Source organism: Mya arenaria, chromosome 1 (assembly GCF_026914265.1).
Source record: "Mya arenaria isolate MELC-2E11 chromosome 1, ASM2691426v1".
NCBI classification, from domain to species: domain Eukaryota; kingdom Metazoa; phylum Mollusca; class Bivalvia; order Myida; family Myidae; genus Mya; species Mya arenaria.
In genome coordinates, this window is record NC_069122.1 from 23,060,121 (window position 1) to 23,085,543 (window position 25,423).

A 25,423-nucleotide genomic window follows, 5' to 3' on the forward strand; every position below is an offset into this window, starting at 1 on the left:
TTTTATTTGGCACAGGACTCAACTTTAATATGATTGCCATCAACATGAACAAGTGTTCATTTTCACTATAACCTTTCGGTGATGTAACTGGACTCAGTAAGTCTACATTAAATAAGATGTTATTTGGATAAGAAAGGCATAAACATGAAAATAACATGCCTCTTTATACCATTTCAATAAAATACAAATATTGAGAGATATAATTACAGTTATTTTGCTTTATTCTTTCCAAAACAACACCTTTAACTTTCCAAGGGATGTAACACTGGACACCAAATGGTCATTCACCATGACACTTGTGAAGCGAAATATCATACATGTTAATTTTTGTCGGACTTCAATTTACTTTACATACAGGAATACAGTGGAAATCATATGAAAGTAAAAACATAGGCTATTACACGTTCATTGAATATAAAATTTTACAAAACTTGGAAGAGCTTAACTGTAAACATGATTGAAATACTTATTTAAACGTCCATCAGTGTATGAACTACATTTGGGCTGTTCTAAGTGGGTGCAGTCCGAAGGACTTCACTGACACTCTGAGCCAATTACCTTGTTGGACATTAAAAATAATTAAGTAACATTTATATTTGGATATTCTGTTTTCTAAAAGAATTAAGTAAAGCCTTGAAATGTAGCATGAGCCCATCAATGTCGAGGGTCAGTTAAAAATGTAACTGAGACGTTGCATGCATGGGACACTGTGTGTGAGTAACTTCGCGTCATCCTTGGTCAAACAATTAAAAACAATGACACAATGCGGGAAATTATCGTGAATATTCATTAATTGAATGAACTAAACCTGACACTATCTGAAAATGATTACGTCATGCAGTAAAGAACCTGTGTTCATCGAAGGAAAATGTATTGTAATGTAAATCTTTTTACATGTAAAACCACATGTTATTGAATGTTAAATTTGTTTAATTATTTTTTTAAAATGTCCAGTTAAAATGATATAATGGTGTTTTTTTTAAATAATGTTCGGTTAATGATGTCCTGGATACACTGTTTGGATCTTTAACAAATCTTGATGAAACACAGACTGTTTTCCAGTTCTCATATCACTGAAGAAGTACATCTGAAAAAAGAAACAAAAAATCCTTACTGCCTGCCCGTCTTAAGACAAACAATGTCCCAGGGTTATTTCAACAGATTGGTGGCAGAATCATGGACCAAATGATGTTATAGAATGAACTTACTTTGTGAGAATCCAATGTTAATAATTTAAAATTAGATCCAGAACATGCAATACATGTCTTTATCTTCTTATAAACAACATTCTAAAAACAGTACCTGTCAATTTATACAGAAGCCTGCACACATAATGATGTCAGGAAGAACACTGTTGCCCTGACATCCATGGCCACTGGACTCTAGAATAGAATCGGTGTCCAACATTCAGCATCAATAATATTTTCTGAAAATTCTCAATTTCAACAAATAAGCAGAAATCTGTAGATATTACATTAAGTTGGGTGTTATTTGTTACATATTAAGTCTACAAGTTTTAAAAGCCATATCCATAATTATTTTATGCAACTGTGTTGTTCTAAGATGTAACACTAACTGGAAAGTTCTTTGACTGAACTAACGATCTTAGTGTCAATGTTATGTCACAAATGAAACAGTAAACTACTTGTTCAGATATATTTAGAATTTATTTTAAATGCTTATAAGTGTAATGCTTCTTAAAGTTATTGCACATGAATGGGAATGCATACACACAGATGTTTTCTTGATTATTATACCAGATGTAATGAAGACAACTAAATTTGCATCTTTATTTACCGTCAAAGTTAAGTCTTTTCCGTCTTTTATCAATCTCAGATTTTTTATAAACATTTCTGTTGTTTTCATTTCAAGTGATAATATTTTACAAGTGTTTATTTAATCAATTGTGTTTAGTAACAAAAATAGCATAAACCATCTAAAAAAACAAAGTATCATTTCTCGGCGTTCGATACGTAAATAAGACACAATAGGGAAAATGGGCTGTCCAACTGTCTTCAACAATAACACGAACTCAAATAATTACATGAGCATGTAGACGGGTGAGAAATGTCCTGAAATGCACTCTTTTCCGCTAGAACACCAATTGTATCGGAAAGGTGTAATAGTTTGTCTCATAAAACAACTTTTTAACACTCAGTCGATGCGTTCGAGACGTAACACGATGAAAATACTCACACATGTTTGTTTTGACAGTCCTCCATTTTTTTCCAAAAATAGTCGAAGTCTCGAAGCGCCTCAATTTATGACGCTGATATCATATGTAAATAGAATAACAACACTGGGAATCCCCCATTTGCGCGCACCTGCTAAATCTAAGCCTTTACAGTGAAAGTTTACTTACGTAACATTTTGACGGAAAACGTGCCTGCCGATTTCGAATTAAAAATAAAGATACACCTTTGTTGAAAAAAACACAACGAATACGTTTCCTTTTTATTACAAAACCTTTGTTTTGATATTATTTCAATAAAATTAACCTTTTACGCACAACTGCTTGGTAGAATGGACCATCTCAGATTAGTTTCTTGCTCCTGTTTGATGTTTTTTGAATACATGCGTTTTTTGTTGCTGGGTGAAAAAGGCCTACATGAAAAAGTGCCTGGCAATTGTCCACAAAAATCTGACTTGTTTTTCGTTTTAAATATTAATCAAATTCAAGGAAATTCAAGGAAATAAATGAAAGACTCGAGACTGTCTCCCACATAAATGATCTTTTTAACCATGCATATAAGGGGAAATTCCGTTTGTTTGGGATGTAACAGGAATGTGCTGGACAGTGAATTCTTGCTCATATATCAAACTGGTATTTGAGTCACACATTTGGAAGGGTAGGGGGAGGGTGGGGGATATTTTAGAATTTTGGAATTCTTAAATTTTAGCTAGTCTGGTTTTTAGCTCTACTGGCCAAAGGCCAGAAGAGTTTATGCGATGGTAATGTGTACGTAGTGTGTGCGTCCGTGCGTTCGTGCGTCTGTGCGTCTGTAAACAATTGCTTGTGAAAATGATAGAGTGTTCAGTTGTTTATGAAACTTGTACAGTATCTAGATATTTATTAGAGCTCGGTTCCTTTCGAAAACCAGCCAGATCCGCCCATGCATGTCTAGATTATGGCCCTTGATAGTATTAAAAAAATGCTATTGTGTAAACAATTGGTTGTGAACACGATACAGTCTTCAGTTTTGATTCAATCTCGATGAAACTTGTACAGTATTTAGATATCCATTAGAGCTCGGTTCCTTTCAAAACCCAGCCAGATCCGCCCATGCATGCCTAGATTATGGCCCTTGATAGTATAAAAAAATGCTATTGTGTAAACACTAGCTTGTGAACATGATACAGTCTTCAGTTTTGATCTCGATGAAACTTGTACAGTATTTAGATATCCATTAGAGCTTAGTTCCTATTGAAAACCAGCCAGATCTGACCATGCATGCCTAGATTATGGGCCTTGAAAGTATTAAAAAATCAGTTCATCTGTAAACAATTGCTTGTGAACATGATACAGTCTTCAGTTCTGATTGTATCTCGATGAAACTTGTACAGTATTTAGATATCCATTAGAACTTGGTTCCTATTGAAAACCAGCCAGATCTGCCCATGCATGCCTGGATTTTGGGTCTTGAAAGTATAAAAAATGCTATTTTAAGCTAGTCTATTTTTAGCCAAGTCTACGTGAGGGAAGACTATTTTTAGCCAAGTTTACATGGAAAGTCACAATTGGTTCAAGTTATGCCCCTGGGGTCATTACTGCCCCCCCCCCCCCCCCCCCCCCCCCCCCCCCCCCCCCCCCCCCCCCCCCCCCCCCCCCCCCCCCCCCCCCCGCACGGCGATTGTACGCAAGGGACCAGCGCAGCAAATGCAAATGACCTCGGCGACATTGGCGGAGGCCCAGGGAAGAGTTCTCTTTTCTTTGTAAGGGACGGACTCCCCCCCCTTTAAATTGGGAAATATTAAAAACCTTTTTGTCTGAAACCACTATGCAAATCCTTGCTATTTTGAACAAGGCTTTATTTAGTGTTCCACTACGATGGTTGTTCAAATTATGCCCCTTGGGTCAAAACTGGCACTGCCCTGGGTGTCACAGTTTTCCTAGAGACTTATTTAAGAAATATTTTCAAAATCTTTTTGTTTCAAACCACAAGGCCCATACCTTTGATATTTGTTGTGGAGCATTATATGATGCAATTGAAACATTTGAAATAATGCCCCTTGGGCAAAAGCTGGCCTCACCCCCTTTTACTTAATTATTAACCCTTTTCCTCATGTCAAATCAGCCATATTAGGCCTGCCACTGCATGGCTTATCAGTACATTGATAACCAGTAGCCAATAGATAATAAGCCCCTATAAGTACCCCTACTGCATAGGAGATTATTGGAGAATATTGAAAAATTGCCCCCTATGCATTTCTAACTTATTTTTCTAGTATTTCTTTTGGTTTAATCAATTATATAGTTCAATATAAAGTTTGTAGGTAAATGAATTTCCAATCCAGTGGTATAATTTTTATTCTGTTGTCTAATATAATAATAATAATAATAATAACTTTATTTAAAGAAGGTAACACATTAAGACATAGGCATCATATTATAAACAAACATAACACACGACTTATTTACAATGTGGCCTTCTGAAAGAACATACACACGCACACACATAAATGCTTAGAATGAAAACGCAAGCATAAATTTATGTTATTTCAAAAGGGTACGTATTAAAATGTTATACGAAAACATAAAGAAACATGAATATAATACATTACTTATAAGATCAATGCCGAACAATACATCAATTTGTACCTAAAGGTTAACAAATCGTATCATTAAAATTTATTAACTGAGTAAGTAGGACAGTCACACATGTATTTAACACCTTAATCGAGATATATATAATGTAAAAACAATAGTCATGTCTAAATTATTTGGTTGAATATTTATAGAGAAACACAACTCCTGTGAAAAATTGAAGATGTTTCAATTGATTTCATATTATACTATATTTCCATTGACACCTATGCATAACAACTTTAATATTTTATAGTATTTCTTTTGATTAAAATAATGTTAGAAATTCAAATAATGAATATAGTATTTGTAGTGTATTAAATTTCGAATCTAGTGATCATAGTTTAATCTAAAAAGGTTTTGACAATAAACAAATATTCAAATCACAGAAATCATGTATTGTTAAAAAATAAACACAATTTAATTGGGCAAACAACAAATTTTATTTCAGATTCATTGTTCTCATAAAAAAATTTGCATGTTCGTTGTTGAAAAATGGATTGAATAAAATAATTGTAAATATCAAAATAAAAGTCTGGGTCTGCTACTGGCAGTTTTAAAAACTTTGGGAACGTATGTTGCTCTCAATAAGCCGAACAACTAAAATTTTTAATAGTCAGAATCCTTATTTAAATTAAATTCAGTGATTCCGTAATAATATTATAATTAAAATCTGTCAACACAAGGCAATAAATCAAGGTCTAAAATGCATGGACAATTACGACAACATTCTTGTGTATTTATCGAGGTCGAGAGAACACGTGTTTTAACAGCTGTCAAACTGGGTCATATCACATATAATTTTATAATTATCCGTGTATTCACAACAAAATACTTACTTTGATTAACAGACGTAAGGGGACATTTTTATTACCAGATTAACATTCCATTTTTGGAAACAGAAGTGACAAATGACTGTGTTTATTCAAGCCAGATTCTTGTTTACTACATAGTAAATCAGCCATTTTGACACATTTCTAAACCATGACAGGTGACGTCATTAGCGTGTGATCAATAGGATATATTTATATGATATTAATTATTGGTAGTTTTAAATAGCTAGTGACGTGTATGGGTATTTTCCATTAAAAAAACGAGACAAGCACGCGTTAAGCATGCACTGTGAACTTTTAAGGCGTGTTTGACCTCTGTCTCTTTTAGTCGCGATTTTCTGAAAATCTTGAATAGTAACATCATCTTTTTTTATTATTTATATAATTATCGATGTTTATATTACACAAAAATGCATTTGTTGCCAAAAAAATAAGCAACAGTTATGTTAATAAATGACCGTAAATAAGCATGGCACATTTTGGAACAATCATGCGGGAATCAATAGAGGGACATTTTGGAACAATTATGCGGTAATCGATAAAGGGACAATTTGCAACAATCATGCGGGAATAGATAAAGGGGCAATTTGGCACAATCATGCGGGAAAGGGTTAATTTTTAAAGCTACAGTAATGAAATTTTGACCATGTGAACAGTTTTGCAAACAAGCATTATGTTGTCCTCGGATGTCCTTGACTTTGCCTTTGACCAAATTTTTATTTTTAAAGCTACAGAAATGAAATTTTGACAATGAGTACAGTTTTGAAAGCAAATATTTTTTACCCTCAGATTACCTTTACTTGGCACATATATTAAAATAGTTCATGCAACCAATCTGCTTACAACACTTCCTGCCCTCAGATGTTGAACGTGCAGCGTTTTCAGCTAACCCAAACACTAAAAGTGAACTATGTATTTGTTGCCTATTACTTAAACGTACATGCTCTGGATTGAAAATGACCACAAGAGCCATGCCAGTAGAGTATAGGCCCTTTTGGGCCTCTTGTTTAAGTGAAGTTTTGCATTTAGGTCATTTACATGGAAAGTATGAAAGCTATCGCTTTGAAACTTGGGGAACTTGTTCAACTAATACGCTTCTTCACATTGTAGCCTAAAGATGCTGAGTCTCACCTGTTTTTTGGGGGTAAAAAACATGAATTTTGATGGATTTTAGTAGATTTTGAGAATTGGACATAGCTTCTTCAATTTTTGTTGGATTTAATTCAATTTTTTTCACAGACAATAGATGGATAATGCCTTCAATGTATCAAACAGGTTTTGATTCACACATTTGGAAGGGAAGGGTAGGGAATATTTTAGTATTTTTTGGACTTGGTAATTTTTAGCTAGTCTGATTTTTTTATGTTTTGTTTTTTACATGCAAACTATCAAATCCATCACTTTCAAACTTTGGAATACCTGTTCACTATCAGATGCAGAATATGAAATAAATAAACCATAAAAGGATGAAATCAGACTAGTGTTCAGCACCCGCAGTATGTGCTCTTGTTAATTTTATTATAATTTACGGATTTATTCAAAATTATTCAATTGATGGGATGTGTGAAAGAAATTAAACTATTTTCAGAGTTTGTTTAATCCTAATTACAGATTCAATGCATGATGTGACCAACACTTTTCTCGAGGATAAAAGCTTATGGCAGTAAGTTGTTTTGTACATACTATAACTAACTACACTGGGAATACAATCAAGTTTGCATGATAAATGATGTACTTTTACTACTTGGTACTTTAAAAAGTATGGGCTTGAATAAAACCATGATACTGGTTTGTTCCATTGTTGTGATTTCAATATATTTCACCGTGTAATCACCAGAAGTTACATATTATGAGTGGCGTTGCCATGAGTGAAATATTTTCTTTTTGTGTTTACAAAATAAATCTTTAAAATACTGTTTAAAATACTGAAATACCAAGTTCTATGATATGCTTTCCAGTGGTTTGTAAAGATTTATCTGTGAAATAAAATGATATTTCATTGTTTGAAACAGTGAAAATATGAATTTGATATATTTCACTGTTTTAAGAATTTAGCCAGTTCGGCTATTCAAAACAAACATAGGTGCATAGGGCTGGTACAAAATATCGACGTCATTTACGAAATGATGTTATGTACGCATACAGTTAAGCACGTTTTTTCTAATACAATGCAATTAAATCTTTATCTTTGTTTCAGTTTGAGATTGCAATATATTTACATCGAGAACACCAAAATTAAATATTTAACTCGCCATTGTGAAATATAGCTTTGTGTGTTAACTTGATGAAATACATCACGATCTTACACTGAAACAAACAATCATCCTCAATATATTTTACTGATAACTTTCTATTAACCCTTTAGCACATAGACTAGTGGCCAGATTACACCTCCCAGTCAATAGCCAACTTACTGATAAGCAGTCCTTATCTGCATAGGTATTTTCAGGATATTTGAAAATAAGAAAATGAATAGAGCAGTATGACCTTAAAATCAATATAACTCCAAATTGTTTCCAAATCTTTTTTATGTGAATACATTTTTATAGATAATTAAATTATCTAATGAATGGTGTCAATAATGAAATATAAAATTATTTTATTTCATCTGTGAATGCATTTTCAAGATGGAATTGTAACATTTTTTTGAAATGTCATAATTGCATTAAATCAAAGGGTAATAAAATGCTGAGATCGATCTAAATTTTATTACCCCTATCATAAAAAAGACCCATATGGATTAAAAAGCTGACAATTGATGTTCTTGTGTATAATACACAATAATGTGGCAGGAATATCCGGTGTCATCCAGCTGAGAGATCCAGTCCAGAGTGTCTGTTTAACTTTATTACCCCCTCATACAATTCTTTACAAAAAGAAAGCCGAGAAATGTTTTCAAAGTAATGAATAAAAAGATCTAGATCATGAAACGCTTGCACAAATGTGTTTACTTGACCTATTTTACGACCAGAACCATGCTGGCCATCAATTAGCTCAGCAGAAAATTTACTCATCATTTTCTCGGCTACTTATTGTTTCTATTGTTTGTAACACAAAATATTATCTTCAAATAATTATAATCTTTATTGATTTTAATGGTTAATCCAACTGACATAATATATTCAATGATTTACGCATCAATGTTTTAGGGGAAATTCCATACTGTACAGTACTGCTATTCCTCTGAGGATTTATTACGTCACAGTGGGATCTCACACCTGTGATTGGCAGTATAAATAATAACCTTCAAGTTTTAGCAGACGACATTTTCGAGGGAAAATCAATACACAAAAGGTTAAGCTTTAGCTTTATAAACATCCGGGATATTGTTCACAAAAAGAAAAATGCAAAATTGAAGTATTGAAATGACCCTATTGAAATATGTGGGAGATGCGTTTACATCCAGTAGTGTATAGGGTCGGTCAGATGCGTTTACATCTGCTAATGAGCTATGTCGGCCTATCTCGTATACATGCGCTAAAGGGTTAACTACTAGAAAACATGTAGTAACAATGTTTAATTGTACCCAGCGTAAACAACATTCCTTTTTATACGCCAATTTTTAAAATAAACAGGCAGTTTATAGTTTAACTTGCGGTGTAAGGGGGGCGTCCAGTATGTTGTCCAAAGCCTTTGTTCAATCATCACCACATTTGGTCAGAATGTGTACTGGCATAATATTTTGGTCATCCTTGATTTCCAGCTTGGTTGCCTCAGTCACTTCCAATGACGCCTGCACTTGCAAAAACTGTATTTACAGTGTCCGCTTTCTAAATTTGGCTTCACATGAAACCATTTATCACCAAACATGGTGTCCTAAAATTAGGGCTGGCATATTTTGTTTCATTTGAAAATATCAGTTGTACTGTTTTTGAAATAGGTTGTAGTAACAAAAAAATGAAGAATCTTTGATTTTGAGAAATGTTGTGACAATCTCTACTGCGTATACTTGCAGGTCTGAGATAGAGCAGACGCTGGTACGGCTGAAAAAGGCAGAGAGTCAGCTAACAAGCAAGGAGAGGCAACTCCGCGAGAGGGAAATTCAGCTGATGGCTAGAGAAGCCGACTTTGAGAAACTACTACATGTTGCTGTGAGTTATATGGTGCACAATTTTAGGGTGGCCTTATGTTGGAGCTGTCTTCATATTTTTAATTTTTTAAAGAAACAGGATAGCAAATGTCCATAGGTCAGTCAGTTTGACATACGGTCCACTCAATAATCAAGAATGGTTTGACCTTGGACCATGAAACTTTAGTAGAAAGTTGCCCTTACTTGACCCATATTGTGTTTTGGGTAAGTAGGTCAAAAGGTTAAGGTCACAACCAACTTTTTTGGAATGATTTGACCTAGAACCATAAAACTCCACTTTTAGGTTGCCTAGTAAATGACTTGTATTGTTTTCAGGGTCAGTTGGCCAAATGTTAATGTTGTGAACAACAGTCTTTTTAAAATTATAGTATTTACACTAACTCATGAATAGTTTGACCCAGGGCCATGAAGACCATGATTGTTTTTGTGGAACATTTAGATCGGTGGAGAGTTCAAAGGTCGAAATGTTTGTACTTACTTTCCTGAAAACCTAGTTCAACCATTCATAATCAATGCATTTCCTCTTGAAACACCTTAATTCTATTTTTCCACATGTTTCTGACAACGCAGCACTCAGGGGACAAAGATTGATTATCCCTAATAGCTTTCCCATTTTTCAAGAAAAAGCATCAGGATATTGTGATAGCCTTGAAAGTACCAGCCACAATTTGCTCATGTATATCAATGGCCATAACTTTTTTCTTAGCCTTGATAAGCGTCAAGTTATACTCTTTATGTTTTATAATTATTACTTATTCCACATTACTCAACACAAGTCATCTTAGACACAATTAATGTTAAACATAGATATATTGTTTAAATATGTAATGCTAATTTAGGAAGTGAGAGTGGAGCTCATATGAAAAGACATTTGGATATTGTGGGTCAAAACAATTCTGTTTTTTTATGCCCCCAATGGTGGGCATATTAAAATCGCACTGTCCGTCCGTCCGGCTCTGTAACTTTCCCTTGTATGGACAGATTTTAAAATAACTTGCCACATGTGTTCCACATACCAAGACGACGTGTCGCGTGCAAGACCCGTGTCCCTACCTCAAAGGTCAAGGTCACACTTAGTGTTTATTCACAATGGAGTGCAGCATATAAGGACATAGAGTATAGGTTGTGGTGTCCGGCCTGTAACTTTCTCTTGTATGGACAGATTTTAAAATAACTTTCCACATGTGTTCCACATACCAAGACGACGTGTCGCGTGCAAGACCCGTGTCCCTACCTCAAAGGTCAAGGTCACACTTAGTGTTTATTTACAATGGAGTGTCGCATATAAGGACATAGAGTATAGGTTGTTGTGTCTGGGCTGCAACTTTCCCTTGTATGGACAGATGTTAAAATAACTTGCCACATGTGTTCCACATACCAAGGCGATGTGTCGCGTGCAAGACCCGTGTCCCTACCTCAAAGGTCAAGGTCACACTTAGTGTTTATTCACAATGGAGTGTTGCATATAAGGACATAGAGTATAGGTTGTTGTGTCCGGCCTGTAACTTTCTCTTGTATGGACAGATTTTAAAATAACTTGCCACATGTGTTCCACATACCAAGACGACGTGTCGCGTGCAAGACCCGTGTCCCTACCTCAAAGGTCAAGGTCACACTTAGTGTTTATTTACAATGGAGTGCTGCATATAAGGACATAGAGTATAGGTTGTTGTGTCCAGGCTGCAACTTTCCCTTGTATGGACAGATTTTAAAATAACTTGCCACATGTGTTCCACATACCAAGACGATGTGTCGCGTGCAAGACCCGTGTCCCTGCCTCAAAGGTCATGGTCACACTTAGTGTTTATTTACAATGGAGTGCTGCATATAAGGACATAGAGTATAGGTTGTTGTGTCTGGGCTGTAACTTTCCCTTGTATGGACAGATTTTAAAATAACTTGCCACATGTGTTCCACATACCAAGACGACGTGTCGCGTGCAAGACCCGTGTCCCTACCTCAAAGGTCAAGGTCACACTTAGTGTTTATTCACAATGGAGTGCTGCATATAAGGACATAGAGTATAGGTTGTCGTGTCCGGGCTGTTACTTTCCCTTGTATGGACAGATTTTAAAATCACTTGCTACATGTGTTCCACGTACCAAGATGACGTGTCGTGTGCAAGACCCATGTCCCTACCTCTAAAGTGAAAGATACACTAAGTGTTTATTCACAAGGGAATTCTGAATATAAGGACATAACAGTGTAGGTTGTCAAGTATGGGTGGTATTTTTTTATGTTCAGAGGCAATTTAAAATAACTTGCCATATTATGTATTTGACACGTAAAGGCAAGATCAACTTTTCATGTACTGACCTTGTTCATAGGTCAATGTCACATTGGGTGGCATTCGTCACATACTGTGACAGCTCTTGTTTAAAACAATTCTTCAACCAAAAAAAGGATATACACTATGAAAAGCTAGAGACATAAAAGACTAATCTTGGGGGTGTTGCTTAAATGTAATTCTTCTTTTAACTCATGCCATTTTTGCTGGTGGACTATCAATTTATCATTCATAAGTGCAATTTCATGTTAGGTTTTGTTACGTAAGCCTGTGTAGGTGTTGTTCACTCTGTAGTGCTCTTGTTATATCTAGCTAACAAGCAAATTGGCTCCAACTGTTTTCAGTCTCTGGATTCCCATGACGTCAACTCTTGGACAGAATATGATGTGGTATGTTTACTATGTGGATAGTATTTTTTAATTTAAGAATCACAAGAAAAAGGATTGATTATATGCAATTGTTTCATCAATTAACCCAAAACAAACAATGTTATAAATAGTTTCTGATAAAATAGTGTTGTTCTGGCCATATATATACTTGTGGTTTTTAACAAACATAGATCTTTATACAAATATAGATGATAGAGATATCTCTGTACAATTATAGATTATAGAAATGAGTAAGCCTGTTTCCTGTGTTGTTTTTCAGAGTCAGTGGGTGAAGCAGATTGCTTTAGGTGGGTATCTTTTGAAGACTATGTATAATCATCCACAATTTTGTGACAATAAGATTTAATCTAACATTGTTTTTATGCCCCCGAAGGTGGGCATATTAAAATCGTACCGTCCGTCCGTCCGGCTCTGTAACTTTCCCTTGTATGGACAGATTTTAAAATGACTTGCCACATGTGTTCCACATATCAAGACGACGTGTGGCGTGCAAGACTTGTGTCCCTACCTCAAAGGTCAAGGTCACACTTAGTGTTTATTCACAATGGAGTGCTGCATATAAGGACATAGAGTATAGGTTGTCGTGTCCGGGCTGTAACTTTCTCTTGTATGGACAGATTTTAAAATAACTTGCCACATGTGTACCACATACCAAGACGACGTGTCGCGTGCAAGACCCGTGTCCCTACCTCAAAGGTCAAGGTCACACTTAGTGTTTATTCACAATGGAGTGCTGCATATAAGGACATAGAGTATAGGTTGTGGTGTCTGGCTCTGTAACTTTCCCTTGTATGGACAGATTTTAAAATGACTTGCCACATGTGTTCCACATATCAAGACGACGTGTGGCGTGCAAGACTTGTGTCCCTACCTCAAAGGTCAAGGTCACACTTAGTGTTTATTCACAATGGAGTGCTGCATATAAGGACATAGAGTATAGGTTGTCGTGTCCGGGCTGTAACTTTCTCTTGTATGGACAGATTTTAAAATAACTTGCCACATGTGTACCACATACCAAGACGACGTGTTGCGTGCAAGACCCGTGTCCCTACCTCAAAGGTCAAGGTCACACTTAGTGTTTATTCACAATGGAGTGCTGCATATAAGGACATAGAGTATAGGTTGTCGTGTCCGGGCTGTAACTTTCCCTTGTATGGACAGATTTTAAAATCACTTGCTACATGTGTTCCACATACGAAGACGACATGTCGTGTGCAAGACCAGTGTCCCTACCTCTAAGGTGAAAGATACACTAAGTGTTTATTCACAAGGGAATTCTGAATATAAGGACATAACAGTGTAGGTTGTCAAGTATGGGTGTTTTTTTTATGTTCAGAGGCAATTTAAAATAACTTGCCATATGTATTTGACACGTAAAGGCAAGATCAACTTTTCATGTACTGACCTTGTTCGTAGGTCAATGTCACATTGGGGGGCATTCGTCACATACTGTGACAGCTCTTGTTTTAAAGTAAGAGTTTTGCCATGTATGTTGTGTTTCTGTACAAAGATAGACTGTGAGGGTAGTAATCCTGGTCAAGCAGTATGTAATTTAATATTCTACCTCACCTGACTATGCCTTTATAAAATTAAATTTATAGTACAGTCATGATGAGAAATTCTGTAATGTCTCAGGTGATAATTAATAATACTACCCTCCGTGCAGTCTAAAAATAGATTTCTTGCTTTCTCAACACGTGAGCACAATAGGCGCTTATAATATACAGTTGTAAATCCATGTAGGTAGACGCAAAAATCTAAATTTTGAAATTTAAATAAACTAGAAACAGTTTTTTATATGACATGACAATAACACAATGAAAATTTATCACTCCAAATTTGACATGATCTTGTTGACTCCTTGTCAATTCAAACACCACAAATGCAACGGTTAAAATCTGATGCCATTGAGGGGGATAGCATGAAATTTTAATGGCTACCTTGGCTAACACCGCAGTAGACATTTACCTTATCAGTAGACATTTACCTTATCGGGTTAAAATTATATGCTATCCCCCTCCATGGCAACTGATATTTATATATGAGCTTGTAACTGTGTGGATTATGTCCAGCCCACAACCCTGATCTGCTGGTGTACAGTGACATGTTCCTTGAGCAGCACGTGACAGGCAAGGTACTCCTGAACCTCTCCATAGACCACCTACATAACCTCGGCATAACTTCGCTCGGACACAGATATGAACTCTCTGTGAGTAGATAACTGAAAATGTTCTTCAAAAATAGTAATTTCTTTCATTTGATGAGACTGCTTTGATTTTGTAAACACTAATATTGATAAATATCATTGCTTTTTTTATTATTCCAGACTGAGATAGAGCTGCTCAAGGCACACAACTTCAGACTGCTCAATTTTCCTCCACTATCACAAGTAAGCTCCCTTTGTTCATAATTCACACCACTTCAAACTGCTCAATTTTCCTCCACTATTGCAAGTAAGCTTCCTTTGTTCTCAAGGCAGACTACTTCAGACTGTGCCATTCCTCCACTATTGCTATTCAGAACTCCTCAGCCATTTTTATCGAAAACAACCTCGGATGCATGCTGGTACATCAGTAGAAGTAGTTCGTAAATTTTTGAATTATATCATTAATTAAATTTAGTGTTTTAGCTTGTATTTATTGATCTAAGTTTTAATTGATTGCCAGTGAAGTGTATTATTGCAAACATAAACAAGATTCCAAAGAGTTTTAAGTCATTCAGTTTAACTGCAAAATTAAATTACTATGCGATCTACTTGCAGTGGACTGAAACATTCCAATTTCTGAGTATATTAATCGTCCATATACATCCGAGGTTGTCTAAAAAAAAAATGTCCAAAGAATTCCGAATGCCACTATCGCAAGTAAGCTCCCTTTGTTCTTCAGACTGCTCAATTTTGGGATAGCGGATTGGCTCATTATACAATTTTAGCTACTTTTCACTACTTTGCTTTAAAGTAGAGAGAGCCCTCAAAATGGCTTCTTAAAAAGTAGGGATGCATAAGAATGGCAAAATTCTTATTTGAAAATTAGGTAATTCTTTCAATCGAATATTTGATTATCAAAATGATTCTTATAGAAGTTATCATTATTACTATATTTAACTATCATTATTATTCGCTATACTAATAGCTTGGGCCTTTAAGCCCTTCTTTGTACATGCGACAGACCTGATTTTTACACAAAACGGCCTCCGAAAGTCCACATTTTCTGAACAAAATCCAATAAATAGCTACAGATTTTAAACATACAAAAACAAATCATTTCGTTTCCTCTGCATTGATTTGTAAACATGGTAAAGATCATAAATTACTGGTTGAATAACAGAGGGTCATTCTGTAGGAGGAGCAGCCTCATTCTGGTATTGACCCCTACTAAATATATCTATAGGAAAACCAAACCACCTCAGGAACTAGTTAAATAATAAAACAAAATTAACTGTGAATTTCAACTTCTTTATTGGACAACAATACATGAAATCCTAAAACACTATTCTATACATTTACATTATAAAGCACAAACGTTATACTGAAACATGGAATACAGTTTACAGCACAAAACTAGGACATGTTGTTCATATCATCACTGCGATTTGAGCAATATTGCACAGGTCAATTGGCAGCCGATTCCCTAAATCCTTTATTGGCATGAACATTAAAATTTACCGAAAATAATGCTAGGTTTACATCTGGCCATGATCTCCCCGATTAGCCAGAGGCTAAAAAATCTGGGAGCTCTACGATTAAATGGTCTACTCCACGTTCTGTTACGCTTCCTTACGAAATCAGCACGTTTTGTTGCGCTCTACTGCGCTTTGCTACGATCGAGCCCACAATTTGCATCACGTTCTGTTAAGCTTTGTTGCGATCATCACGATTGGCTTCCACGCTCCACCACGTTCCGTTACGTCCTGTTAAGATCTCCCACGACAAAGCCGCTTTGTTGCGATCTCCTGCGATTTGACCTACGATTTGAGACAAATGACCACGTTTTACGTCACGATTTGATATTTAAACAAGAAATAATTCACTTTAGGCTTATTATTCGCAACAATGAACCAGCTGGATATAGACGATCCTGAATTGGCTGTTTTAATTTACGCATATATTGTTGAACGAAAGAAAAAGTCACAGCATACACGTGATATAAATATCGGATTAGAAGTCAGAAGAAGAAATAGAAAGCCTAGGCCATGCTGGGTTAAGCCATGGTTAAGTGTTGAAAGTAGGCTTCAATGTGGACATTACACACAACTATTAAACGCCGAACTCCGGTGTCGGGATGTCGGTGTATACATAAACTATCTAAGAATTGCTCCAGCCTTGTTTGACGAGATTCACCAAAGAATATTGCCAAGTATTGAAAAGCAAAGGACAGTGCTGGATTGCAGTTGGCGCTTGTCCTCAGACACCTGGCAACTGGGGATAAGTATCCATCACTGTCATATGCATTTCGTTGTAGCCGTTCGTCTATTTGCAGGATTGTTCCAACAGTGTGCAAGGCCATTGTAGCTGGGTATAAAGACGAAGTAATGGCATGCCCAGTTACAATTGAACAATGGAAAACTATATCGGACCTATTTGAGAAGCAATGGAATGTCCCCCATGCATTAGGGGCATTGGATACCAAGCATGTAGCTATCAAGATGCCTGCGAAGTCGGGTAGTCTTTATCATTATTATAAAGGCTTCTTTTCCATTCCACTTCTTGCGTTAGTGGATGCGGAGTACAAATTTATTTGGATTGAAATAGGTGGTATGGGACATATGTCAGATGCACAGATCTTTAAGGACACGGAACTGTTTGATTGTCTGGAGGATGGTACACTTGGAATACCCCCACCGTGCCCTTTAAACAATGGTGACCCTGACATAGATATGCCTTATTTCATTCTTGGTGACGATGCTTTTGCACTGAGATCGTATCTAATGAAACCATATGCACGGAGATCAATTCCAAAAGAGGATCTTATATATAACTACAGAATATCTAGAGGCCGACGTGTTGTCGAAAATGCATTTGGCATTCTGGCAAAGAGATTCCGATGTCTTCTTGGGACTTTGGAACAGAAACCTGAAGTAGTGAGAGATATCATTGAAGCAGTTGTAGTACTACACAACTTGCTAAGGACGAGGTTGGTGGATATTTAAATTCGTTTGCGAATTGAATTAACCATGTTTAACAACAATGGCACATTTAAGTTACATGAACAAATTTTACACGGAAAACACTATTTTTTGTTTTATATTATCTTTTACAATGACGCCGTGGGTAGATATTTTGCAACCCAGTAGACAAATGTTATATTCAGATACTATTAAATGTCATAGAATGTTATATTAGCAGTTAATTTCATACACACGCTGTGTTGTTTAAATCATAGGTGTTATCTTTAGTGTTATTTAGGAAAATATTGGTACATATATATTTGGTTAACTTTACATATCTGGCACATACGTATTTAATGTGTCGCTTACAGCCGCTAGATACTAATTAGTGTATATTTTTGTTTATGTTTGTAGATATCCAATAATGACCAATGAAGTAGACAATGAGGATGATGACCATAGTATGGAACCTGGTACTGGCGAAATGTGGTAAACTGGCAGGATGTTCCTCAACCAGATGAACGAAGAAACAGGGCAACTACCGATGCGAAAATACAACGAGAGCAACTTAAACAGTTCTTCAGTTCACCAGGTGGAGCTGTGCCTTGGCAAAACAATATGATACCAAATGTAAATAGTGACTAGCGTGTGAAACCCTGATTTTTACATTTGCAAAGTTGGTTTGGCATAGCAATTACAGTATGTGTGTTAACCAAATTAACAAATTTGAAATGTTTTCCTTAACTTTATTGTTTACTTAAACAATTTTTAGAAAATAAAACACAACTGTTTATTTAAACATGTCTTATGGGGTACAACATACAAAATTGAAATTTGCAAAACCAGTATGTCCTCTTTCTTAGAGAAATTTCACAACTATTTAAAACATTTTTTTGAACAAAACCTATATGCTCAAACATAAAGATATGAATTTTGCGGGATCAATATCTCTTTTTCATAGAGAAATTTCACAATTATCTTTAAAAGGTCAATCAAAGCATATGTGATAAACATATAAACATGCGATTTGCCGAATTAATATGTCCTCTTTGTTAGAGCAATTCACAACTGTCTTAAAAAGGTCAAAAGTATCATGGACATTTAAAATAATCAGCGAGTATACACATTCTGTATGATTTTGCTACATGTATATTAAGTTGCCTTAATCGTCATTTTCCACATCCATTGGGATACCCGCCTCCTGTGCCAATGCTGACAAGTTAAGACTTGGCTTGTTAACCATGGGTTGAAGCTCCGTGTATGTCTTCTCCTGAAGATCTGCCACCAGCGTGACGTATGCTTTTGTCATTGGAGGAGGGCTAGTAAACATATGAAGAGGGAACTGCTCTTGCACCCATTGCCTGTCCTGGGATTGCCACACACCAGTGGAATGACCTTGTGTTTGCGAGGGCCATTAAGCCAATGGCCCTCGCAAACACAAGGTCATTCCACTGGTGTGGCTGCCAATTCTGGTATGCATATCCCTGCAAATATATTGTTTTCATATTTAAGGATGTGTTAATTAATTTTAAGTTATTGCACAGATAGCTTACTTACACAGTTTTTGAAAGATAGTTTCCAGTATTGGGCATACAATTGAGAACTTTTTACTACGGGACCGTTACTGGTATACTGGTAATGCCTATATAAAGGTAACTACAGTTTACCCAAATCAAAATACATGTATGAAATATCATTTATCTAAATGTACCAACATTAATACATTACAATACCTGATTTTGAGGCTGTTGTGCTGATTTCTGTTGCTCGGCCTTCGACTCAACGTCATGCAGGACCTGTTGAATGCGCTGCTCCGCTTCCCTCCGCAATGATCCCGACAACAGCTTAAGTTTGGTCTCGACGTACAGAGAAAAGGAACCTGCACCATCGGTAGACTTCGAAGAAGCGGTCTTCTGAGCTAGGAACACCTTAAGCATGTTCTCTGTAAATATACGTACTATAGTTCAATGCATGAATATTATAATTTATTTGTGTTTTATTGTTAGTCCATTCGTACTTGTAAATAATGTGTTCTGAACGTGTATAATTAGTCGTTGGAAATAACAGTGCAAGTTTTTTACCTGGACAAGGCAATTGATGAATTGATGATTGTTACTACTAGATGATACGACTGATTGTTACAACGTTTGTATTAAACCATGTTTTCAAAACTAGTTGTTGACAGACGTACAGGACAACATTACAAATTACAAGGGCAAAATAGTATCTAAAGGATTATTTGTAACGGATCAAGTTTTGATAGATACCAAAAATGATTAATTACGACACATACCTAGTGTTCCAGTATTGTCACGTGAAGGAGATAACGACCTTTTAGGAGACGATGGGCTTGTTATACTGGGGGCCGGAGAATCACCCTCTACGTCAGTGGATTGCTGAGATGTCGAGGAGGCGTTTGACTTGAAACTTGAATCTTTGACTTGAAACTGACGACATTTCTGCGTTGAACGTCAACAATATGTGGAACCAAGAACTGGAAATGATCCCACACCCACTGGTCCGTCGCACTAAACACCTCTTTGCTCTGGCCAGACTTCTTTGATGCCTGTTTCAGCCTATAGCAAAAATAAAACACAATTAGGTTTACTGAAAATAAACATTAGCCAAAAACATTTAAATCATAAAACGTTTTATCATATACATAAGCGTTTTTAACATGTGCATTTAACTACTATAAAACGTTACCTTCCCAGTTTTGTCCTCTGGCTGTTATACCAAGTTTTCAGTTCAATTACACTTGTCCCCATTTTATCAGCCTGTTGCTGCCACAAGCTTTCCTTGAGCTGCATGTTTTTATAGTCAGCCCTTCTTTTTTCATAAATGGAAGGGTAAGCTTTGAGAAAATCTAAAATTTCCTCTTTTTTGCTGGTCAGTGTATGTTGTAGTTGTTCTGGGAAATTTCGTCTTCTTTGGAGCATCATCCTGGGGCGATGGGGTTTCCACCGGAGCATCTTCAATTTCTTCCGGTTGTGGAGGTGGGGGAGGGGGTGGTGGCGGATGAACATCAACCACAACAGTTCTTGAAGTTTTGGAACCTTTTTGTTTCGCTGGCATGATTAAACTGATAGAGTACCAGTAGATAAAGCTGTTATGTATATGCAGCTTGCGTGGAAATCGTGGCTATCATGAGGAAACGTGTTGGAGCGTATCAGAACGTGAACGACAATCGGGGATACCGTAGGAGAGCGTGACGCAACGTGGAGCAATAAATGATAGAAAAGTGTATATCGTAACAGATTGTGGTAGATCGTAGCAGAGCGTGGAGCTATCGTGAGACGTCGCAGCGAAGCGGGATGAAAAAATGTGTCCACGCTGGTCCCGATCTGGTGCGATTGTACTCCACGTTCTGTTACGCTTCGTTACGTTTTGTTACGAAGGCCACGCTCTGTCACGATTAGAAAATGAATTGGGGCAATCGTGGTGAAATTTAAGTTTGATTTAAAATCTGTCCCGATGCCCACGATGTCCCCGATTCAACCACGTTCCGTTACGCTCCCCCACGATCACCCCGATTCGACTCCACGCTCTGTTACGTTCGCCACGATGCTCTGGAATCGGGGACATCATGGTAATCGTGGCCTAATGTAAACCTAGCATAATTGAAACTTGTTTGATGTCGGTTGTCTAAAAGCCAGTATTCGTACAATTACGAGGACTGTTTAAAGTCCCGACAATATGTCACTAATTGACGTGTATAGTGTACTGTCATCACATTCATGCCTCTGGCATTAGGGGCTGAATGTTGTAAAAAGAAGTCAAGTGAAAATTACACACAACAACACAGTTGTAGGCAAATGGTTGATTATTTTAATTATGAAACAAAAAAAACCTCCTGAATATTTAAAAACCGATTTTTACATTAAAATACCAAACGTTCAATCAAATTTCCATTTGCATCCCTATTAAAAAGTCTGTGTAGCTTCTGTGACAAGGTTTCTTCACCCCCTTTGACTTCCATTGGGGACCTAAACTGCACCCAAACCATTGCTGAAATGGTTGCAGCCCTTCAGCTGCTTGCTTCCTTCTTTCTCAAGGCAAACAAACTAAGATTATTCAAGTGTTCTGTTCTAACACAAGTAAGCTCCCTTGGTTCTCAAACAAATTTAATAAAGTGATTTCTTCTAGTTTTTATATATATAACATTTGTTCCCCATAAAAACCAATTGTTGGGCATAATTTATTCATCCTAAATAAAGTTTTTAGCTCTACTGGCCAAAGAGCTTATGCGATGGTAATGTGTACGTAGTATATGCGTCCTTGCGGTCGTGCGTCCGTGCGTCTGTAAACAATTGCTTATTAAAACGATATAGTCTTCAGTTTTGATTGTATCTTGATGAAACTTGAATAAGGAGAGCTATCCTAGTCACCCGAGCGTCGGTGTCGGCGTGGGCATAACCACTTATGTTAAAGTTTGCGTACCACCTCAAATATTTTCAAAGTCCATTGACATATGGCTTTGAAACTTTGCACACTTGTTCACCATCATGCCCCCAACCTATACACAGGAGAAGGTAACTCTATCAAGCATTTTGACAAAATTATGCCCCTTTTTCTACTTAGAATTTACGTTGAAGTTTGCGTACCACCTCAAATATTTTCAAAGTCCATTTAGATCTGGCTTTGAAACTTCGCACACTTGTTCACCATCATACCCCAACCTGTACACAGAGGGAGGTCACTGTATCAAGCATTTTGACAGAATTATGCCCCTTTTTCTACTTTGAATATATGTTAAAGTTTGTGTACCACCTCAAATATTTTCAAAGTCCATTGACATCTGGCTTTGAAACTTCGCACACTTGTTCACCATCATACCCCAACCTGTACACAGAGGGAGGTCACTGTATCAAGCATTTTGACAGAATTATGCCCCTTTTTCGACTTAAAATTTATGTTAAAGTTTGCGTACCACCTCAAATAGTTTCCAATTCAATTTACGTTAATATCTCAGCACATCATGTATTGCATTGAAATTTAATCTAACAGTGATCCATGCATGTTTCGCCAAAACTTTTCAATCCATACACTGAAAAGCGGCGGAATAGTCCAGCGCGCTGTCTCTGTGACAGCTCTTGTTTAGCTTTGAGTGTCTGTAGTTCGCGCATTCATCTATTAAACTAAAATTGGTTGTAAATGTTTGTTTAAATTATGCACCTGAGGTCATTACTGACCACGTCCAGGGTTCACAGGTTTGGTAAACTTAAAGTGGGAAATGTTTGAAAATCTTTTTGTGTGTTCACGCATCCATCTCAACACAAAATTCAAATTATGCCCCTGGGGTCATTACTGGCCATCCCCCGGGGTTCACAGGTTTGGTATACTTAAATAAGGAATGTTTGAAAATCTTTCTGTCAGAACCAGCTATGCAGACACTTGCTATTTTGAATAAGGCACAATTTAGTGGTCTGCTACCATGGTTGTACAAATTATGACCCTGGGTTCAAAACTGGCACTGCCCCGGGGGTCACAAGTTTTCTAGAGACTTATTTAAGAATTTTTTTTAAATCTTCCACAAGGCTCATACCTTTGATATTTGTTGTGGAGCATCATATGATGACTGTCAAACAAAACAGTTGAAAATATGCTACCCCTTTTGACCTTTTTTATTTTTAAAGCTACAGCAATGATATTTAGACCATGTCTACAGTTTTGCAAATGAGCATCAATGTTGTCCATGTATGCCCTTGACTTTGACCTTTCAACCAACTTTATTTTAAAACTACAGAAATTTTGACCATGAGAACAGTTTTGAAAGCATATTTTTTTGTCAGATGACCTTTACTTGGCACATATTAAAATAGTTCATGCAACTTATCTGCTTACAACACTTTCTGTCCTCAGACATTGAACGTGCAACGTTTTCAGGTAACCCAAATACACAATGTGAACTATATGTCTGTTGCCTTTTACCCATATATACATGCTCTGGATTAAAAATGACCACAAGAGCCATGCAAGTGAGCATAGGCCCTTATGGGCCTCTTGTGTTATGTAAGAAAAGGGCATTTTCATCTTGCTGGAGTAATCACTTTACCCCCAGGATATAAAGTAAGGCCTTGTTGAATATATTAGAATGAATATAATGATAATTTCTACAATTTCTTTATTATTTTAATCCTTATATTGCTTTCCAAGCATTCAATCTTGTTTTTTAAATTTTCCTGTTTTTAGTATGAGCACCTGGGGAAAGAAATCAGTCATTTAGTCATTCTCTGTAATGTGCCTGCTGGTGTGGACAACATACTGTCAGTCAGGCATTGTAGTTTTTGGTATTAATTGTTAACCAAGATGTTGTCGTCATAAACTTCTTATTAACATAATAACTGCATATTAAATAATGAACATTTCAGGCATAAATGTCTCATTTGATAGACAGAACGAAAATCTCTTGCATATTCAAGTTGGTAGTACATGTTTTCCTAATTGTTGAAGTGGTAAACAATTGTCATTTCAAGACACGTTTTGAGCTAAGATATTACAAAATAAAGACCTTTTAACAAGTGAAACACTGTGTCTTCTTCACAATTTTGTAACTTAGGGTGATATTGGTAGTTTGTGTCACAGATATATGTAGAAAATGTTTTACAGACCTCTAAATCTTGCAAAACAAATTTGACTGAAATATGTATTATTGCTCATGTCTGCCCTACTATACTTTCATACTTATTATCGTAATTATTGAATTTAGTGGCAACATTTTGTACATCGATTCCTCAATCACAATTTCCTTTGAACTGACTGGCAGAACTTACTTCAGCAACATTTATGTGACAAATACATGATTGATGGGACATCCTTGTCCTATGGTCACAGATCTAGTTATTAGCTTTTCTGTTTTTTAGCCTTGCCATTGTTGTTGTTGTTGTTGTTGTTGTCGTAATTACTCGTGGCGAATGAAGTCATGTGATAATTGTACATTACCTTAAAAACTATCGCTGTTTTTAATATGAAAATGTTGAAAGAGTTTAACATTGTATTGATAGTTCATTTTATTGTTTTCAGCAACCCACTAAAACCCTAGAAAAACACGAACCTGAGTTCAAAACTGCAGAAGTAACTCTGATATTTGGTCATCATCTACGACATGGAAAGTCAAACAAGGTCAGTTGTCAGTTTCCTATCAGATTCTTTTCTGTGACTCTCTGTTGTGTTTATTACCATTTTAAATCAAGTCCAACAGTGGGTTTTGCACCGATGGGCTATTGACCAGGTGCTAGTTCGTAATCTTTCATTTACATGTGTATCTTGTTTCTAAATCATAGCCCATACATGTTGTTGGATAATCCAATCCATTCACTTTAGTATGTCGGGCAAATAACTTGCAATAAGGCTAGACTACAAACAATTTGGTACATGCTTAATAGTAAATATTTAACCATAGTTTAATATTTATCTATTCTGATGATGTTGTTTCTTTCAAGTAAATAATCTTAAGAAAAACCTCCACTTGATGCAGAAACCATTCCACTAAATTTGACCCGTAGTCAAGGAGATTGAACATTAAGTTGCGTTCACACATATGGTTTTTACCCAGATTTGGCATCAAATTTGCAACAAAGACAATTGCACAGGTTGTATCTGTGACAAGATGTATACTAAGTATCGGCATGGTTTTATGCAAGCCATTCAATGTGATTTGGTATTGCATATATTCCATCTAGGGACTTGGCTTGAAACAGATGGTATAAATATTGCCATTAGTATTTTGTAGTATAAATGTTTTCATGAAAAGATAATTGAATTGTAGGAAGATGATCAAATTTGATATTGAACGCATATGTTCTAAAATAATAGTATACTCCAATCATTTTAGATTAAATGAAATATAAATACTTGGATCAGACACAATAAGTATCTTAAGGTATTAAGATGTTCCATATTTGCTGTAGAAAA

General features: G+C 36.2%; 1 protein-coding gene across 1 annotated transcript in view; it reads left to right on the plus strand.

The window, feature by feature from the left end:
* Positions 1-25,423, plus strand: part of LOC128229667 (uncharacterized) — a 61,132-nt gene that overhangs the window by 19,869 nt on the left and 15,840 nt on the right. Inside the window, exons 11-17 of the mRNA XM_052941448.1 lie at positions 7,249-7,300; positions 9,593-9,728; positions 12,359-12,403; positions 12,663-12,690; positions 14,476-14,612; positions 14,730-14,792; positions 24,533-24,631. Coding sequence (XP_052797408.1) covers positions 7,249-7,300; positions 9,593-9,728; positions 12,359-12,403; positions 12,663-12,690; positions 14,476-14,612; positions 14,730-14,792; positions 24,533-24,631 — 560 coding nt within the window. The remainder of the gene's footprint in view (positions 1-7,248; positions 7,301-9,592; positions 9,729-12,358; positions 12,404-12,662; positions 12,691-14,475; positions 14,613-14,729; positions 14,793-24,532; positions 24,632-25,423) is intronic.